Below are 5,635 nucleotides of genomic sequence, written 5' to 3'. Positions count from 1 at the left end.
GAGAACAAAAACAACTATTGGTGAATTTCTTACAACTAGAACAACAAATGAGAAGTTTATGGCATGCAATTGGGTAAGAAGAGTAATGATATTTGAACATGGTTTATTTTAAATATATATATATATATATATATATATATATATATATATATATATATCATTAGGTGTCTAATAGATGTTCATTTATTTTTTCCACAGAAGAACAGTGGATGAGTGGGTGGCACATTGACTTTAGAGCCAAATTAAGTTAGTATGCAAAGGGAGTCAAGTACTTAGGTTCAAGTACTATATATATTTTGATAATTAAATTATTAATATATATATATATATATATATATATATATATATATATATATATTAAGATTGTGTACTATTAAGAACAATGTATATATAAAGTTTATTAAAAGCATTTATTCATAAATAAATCATTTTTCATTCTTGAAAGAGTTGTATAGCTATTTGTTAACATTCTCCCGTGTAAAGAATTCTTGAAGCAAAGGGGTGGGAATTAAATGAAATAACTAATTAGATTATATTCTCTCTTTTCTCTTGTTTCCTTATCTTGTTTTACTTTTATTTTTTTTCTTCTTTTCTACACACATCACATGGGTAGTTAGTTTATCTGACTCAATGGAATGAGAACATACATTTTTGGGCTTATAAATAGGCCTCTCACCCTCTGTCCTTTCTATGCATGTCTCCTAACTTCACTTGCTCAGCTCTCCTCTCCATTATCCTTTGGCTTTCCCCTAAATTATTACGTGTTTTGTTGGCCTCTTTCCCTTCAAATTCTATCCAAATCTTTCCATACAAATGGCTAACCACAAAAAGCAAGCAGGGGGTTCTTCTTCTTCATCAACCATGAATTTTGACCATCTTTTTGGTCCCAAGGAATCCTCCTCTACTTCATCTTCCTCCACCGGCCTCTTTGGCTCCATCTTTTCACCTCCACCTTCTGTATGCATCTCCTTCTCCATTTTTTTTATCTATGCTTAGTCATCACTTAATTATTTCTGTTTAATTTATATATGCATGGTTACTGAATTTTATTCCAGCCTAGATATTTTTTTGAATGTCTTGTTCTCTGCCTTGACTTCTGCGTACGTAGCATATATATCTGTTTTAAGTAGCAACATGCAGCTGCTGAGGGCATTATGGTAAAACTCGTCGGAATTTTTAGTAGATATAGTAACTACAGGTTTTGTCGTTTAAAGCTGTTCTTTTACCTTGAAGAGTCATGAATCTGTTTAAATCATTTCGGTCTTTGCTCTGAGTAGTTATTTGAATATGGTTGCACATTCTGGATGTAGCTTTTCATGTTTACTAAGAGTACCTCTAATAAAAAAAATGATTATTAATTAATACCTTTTTAGGTAGTCTCTTGTTGTCACACAATAAGAATATATATTATTTTTTACTCTAGCTAATGATAGATGAAATTCAACTTGAGTTTTTAACTTAATTTTTGTAGATTCCATTTAATTAATTATTTCTTCACTCACGTACAAGAATCCACACATTTTGACTGGAAAATTTATTTTTTAACTGTACGTAGCTGTTAAAATAAACAACTTCTATAAAAACTCATTTGTTGCAATAGTATTTTCAAATTGCTTAGCTTTAAAAATCAACACAAACAACTGCATATATTATTCTGAAAAGGTGATAGTCTAATAATCATAACGTTCACTTTCTAGACATGATTTCTTACTATCAACGAGTTTTTAAATATGATAAGCATGCCGTTAATTGGTACCTCTGTGTGAATGAGTATACTTTTTTTCAACCAGACACTCTTTGATCAAAGTAAAGTTCTTTTATGGTAAATATTGACAAGCCGATCCCACAATGAGTGAAGTTTAAACAAATTTTAAGAAAATCCATTAAATGAGAGAGTTAATATTAGATTTTTTTGTCAAAATATGTATATAAAAAAAATTTAACATGTGTGATCTTTTTTATTTTATAAAAATTAATAAAATAATATTTTATTATTATTATGCTTAAAGAAGTTTTAATTATTTTACACTTAGTTCCACCATAAATATACAAATAGTGAGAGAGGTGAGTATATACTTGTTCGTGAATTATAATTGCCATAATCAATCAAATATACTCAACCTGTTACTCTTTCTTAACTTGTAAGGTTGGGGGTAGAGAATCAAGAATACAAGAAGTGGGAAGCAAAAATTTTGGAGCACCAGGTTCTTTCAAAACTTCCTCCTAGCTAGCTATATGCTTGTATTTAATATTAATTACTTTGACTTGGTTGCATTTGCATTATATACCATTATACCACTACCACTATACCTTTTTCAATTCAGCATATCTCAAACCTTGTCTACATACTGGGAGCATATAATAATGGTTTAAAACCTCTTTGAATGTCTGGTTTTATTTAGTAATGGCTCAATTTGGATTTGCTTTAGGAACTCAGCGCAATAAAAGTGAAACCAGCAGTCGCATCAGTAACAAGAATATTGGTACCAGTTATCAGAATGAGACAGCGGAGCCCAGCTACTTCAGCTCTTCTATCTACTATGGTGGTCAAGAAAATTATTCCCCAAGAAGCAGCAGGACCACTCAACCCCACCATGTTGTGAGTACTATAATTCTCATCCGTTATTTCTGTGTCCCTTGTTTCACATAAGGACACTATATGTTATAAAAGTGATACTTTATCAAATAGACTAATGTTGTTTTTACTTATAGTGCCCAAATATCTATCATTTTTTTGGAAAATGACTTCATGGCATTATATGTATGTCATCACAGTTCACTCAGATATATATATATATATATATATATATATATATATATATATATATATATATATATATATATATATATATATATATATATAAATATATATATATATATTTTAGGTCTGAATATGTTTTATTTTCCTATCAATATTACCTATTTTCTCACAATTAAAAGTGTGTATATAGTATAGACATAGATACAAACTTCATCTATTGTCATTTCTTTTTCATTTATTTTGTCTGTTATTAAGTGGTGTTTTCAATTTCCCTTACTATAGCAAATTTTCATTTCGTCCCCCATAAAAAGTTGTGATATTTTAGAGAGATCAAATAAAAAAGATATCTAAGTCGTAAAAATTAGGAAAGTTAATATATAAAACAAATAAATTGCATAAAAAAATACAAAGATTAAATTACAACTTTTTAAGAATAAAGAGTCAAACGATAAATTTATTATATTTAAGAAGAAGAAAATATATTTAACTTCAATAAAGGCAAAATACCGTCTCCGATTAATTAATTTTCCATAAAGTTTTGCTATAAATTTAATTTCCTGCATAAATGTTTGTTTGAAATACTTATATTTTTGCAGCATGAAATATTAATATATACTTAAAATTGACAAGTAATTAGAATTTCATGCAACGAGCTGAGGTTGATTTCATAATCATGAGAAATATTATTATAAAAAAAAAGGTCACAAGAAGATAATCTGCGATTGGAGTGTGTAATGATATCGAAGCTGGCTAAATATATACAGTTTAATTAATTTATATTTTTTCACCTTTGCAGTTCAAGAAAGATAAGGATGATCATGGTGATTCCAATAGTAACGACTCAAACAGCGCAGCAAGAGGGAACTGGTGGCAAGGTAGGAGCAGGATATATAGTCTTGGACCGGTAGCTAAAAGAATTAAAAATGTCATCTAAGAAGATACATATATTATAAGTTAAACATCTAAAATTTACTCACTTTTAGTGTACCTCTATTATTTTTGGTTTCTGCAGGTTCCCTTTATTATTAACATCACACTACCTAGTAAATAAACCAGCATCCTGCAATGCAGGTATCTTTTCCTCCTTCTTTATCTTCTTTGGCTTGCCTACATACATAGAATTCAATAGGTTTACGAACAGGAATGATCAATTTGATGCTCATTTCAAAAAAAAGTAACAGGAATTTCAAATTAAATTGATTGAGGTAATATATGGGACTAAAATAGTAAAATTAGAACTGTCATAACAACTGCTAAAGAATACTTTTTAAAGTTAGAGTAGTATTAGTAACACATTCTCTTACTCTTTTTAATACACTTTTGTTTTCAATTTTTTACATAATTGATAATATCTTTTTTATAAATAAAAAAATTGGAAGAGTTCGATCATTGTGGAACAAATCAAGAAAATAATCTATTTTTAAAATTTTTTTCCTATACAATAGTAAAGTTATAGAATTCATATAATTCTTTTTTATAGTATAATATATACTTTAATAGATTTTGCTTCATTTATAATAGAATATTTTTCATTTAGTTTAGTTTTAATTTTGATTTATAAACACACTTTTATTATGGATTGAAATTTATTAAATACTATAACTTCTTGTAAAATTCACTTACACTCACAAATTTTTTAATTTTTAATAAATTATAACTAATAAAAAACATGTATTATAAAGTGTATTAATGTATTATTACCATTCCTCTTCATTTTATTATTATGCTCATTGCCCATACCATGCTTACAAAAATTTATTACATAGTTAAAGACCACCATGTCCATGGTTGAGGCCAATCTCTTTGGTCTTTAATTGATTCACTTATTAATGTAACTGAGTTCATATTGTTGTAGGATGAAGAACGACCACGGGCGTGCAGTCTACCCTAATTAACTCTATATGGAAATAAGTCATGGTAGGGCATATATCCTACAAGTTTGTACTCTTTTGTCCACTCCACATATTGGGCCCTTTTTTGTCCCAGATATCTGGTTATGTACTCCACAGCGGTCAAATCGCGACAGCAGCATGGGGCCAAAATTACTACTATATTTGCTTTGTATTTATTTTATTTTATATTGAAAAGGTTTTTATATTTCTATCCTTGTAGACTTTTGCTTTATTTTATATATATATATATATATATAGATGTGATCCTGTTCTATGACTAGAAATAATATGGGTTCGTGCTTTTTCATTTGAGCGTACACATGAGTACATATTGTTGCTGTGTTATTATCTCAAAAACTAGTTAAGGATATGTTGTCAAAATAATTAATGTTTTATAAGGACTTAACATGGTAAAAAATGCCAGAATCACAAGAATTATGAAAAGAAAAAGAACTTAACATGGTATCGCTATTTACTATTTATTTATGTACTTGGCAAAGGCAATGAGGGAATAAAGTGAAACCCCCGTTGCCGGGGATTGAATCCGGATCGTTCCCGTGGCAGGGGAAAATACTTATCACTATACTACAACAACTTTTAATATTAACTTTTAGTTTGATTAATCTTTAAAAACTTTTACAATACACTTCTGAAAATTCATGAAATAAATGCTAGTCACGCATTATTTTGGATCAATCCTCCTTTATTGGTTAAAATTTATTACATATGTCTCACATTTTTATTAAATGATTCTCAAACACAACTATAATAATTTTGAACACACTCCTCATGATTTCAATCTTTTTTATTCAAATAATAGAATATCTTGGAAAAATATATTTTTTTCATAAAAAGATAATATGTATTATATTTCAATTATTTTTATATAATTGAACTTATTAAAAGTAGTTTTTCTGGTTGCACTACTCTAAATGTAATTAATAACTAGTTTTAAATCCTTATTTTTACTTTATAAATTTAA

The 5,635-nt window shown here is 28.2% G+C and overlaps 1 protein-coding gene across 1 annotated transcript; it reads left to right on the top strand.

Annotated features, from left to right (window-relative positions):
• The first annotated feature begins 510 nt into the window (after nt 1-510).
• Nucleotides 511-4,937, top strand: LOC102667459 (uncharacterized). Its single transcript, XM_006595817.4, has 6 exons — nt 511-957; nt 2,147-2,204; nt 2,430-2,599; nt 3,558-3,636; nt 3,774-3,832; nt 4,617-4,937. The coding sequence occupies exons 1-5, from the start codon at nt 814-816 to the stop codon at nt 3,788-3,790; spliced, it is 468 nt and encodes a 155-aa protein (XP_006595880.1). The 5' UTR covers nt 511-813; the 3' UTR covers nt 3,791-3,832; nt 4,617-4,937.
• The last annotated feature ends 698 nt before the right edge of the window (nt 4,938-5,635 follow it).

Source organism: Glycine max, chromosome 14 (genome assembly GCF_000004515.6).
Source record: "Glycine max cultivar Williams 82 chromosome 14, Glycine_max_v4.0, whole genome shotgun sequence".
NCBI classification, from domain to species: Eukaryota; Viridiplantae; Streptophyta; class Magnoliopsida; order Fabales; family Fabaceae; genus Glycine; species Glycine max.
This window is presented reverse-complemented; position numbering and strand designations above follow the sequence as displayed.

Coding starts and splice junctions, on each gene's coding strand:
- LOC102667459 (XM_006595817.4), top strand. CDS start 814: ATGGCTAACCACAAAAAGCAAGCAGGGGGTTCTTCTTCTTCATCAACC. Junction 2,205..2,429: donor CAAAAATTTTGGAGCACCAG/GTTCTTTCAAAA, acceptor GATTTGCTTTAG/GAACTCAGCGCAATAAAAGT. Junction 2,600..3,557: donor CCACTCAACCCCACCATGTT/GTGAGTACTATA, acceptor TCACCTTTGCAG/TTCAAGAAAGATAAGGATGA.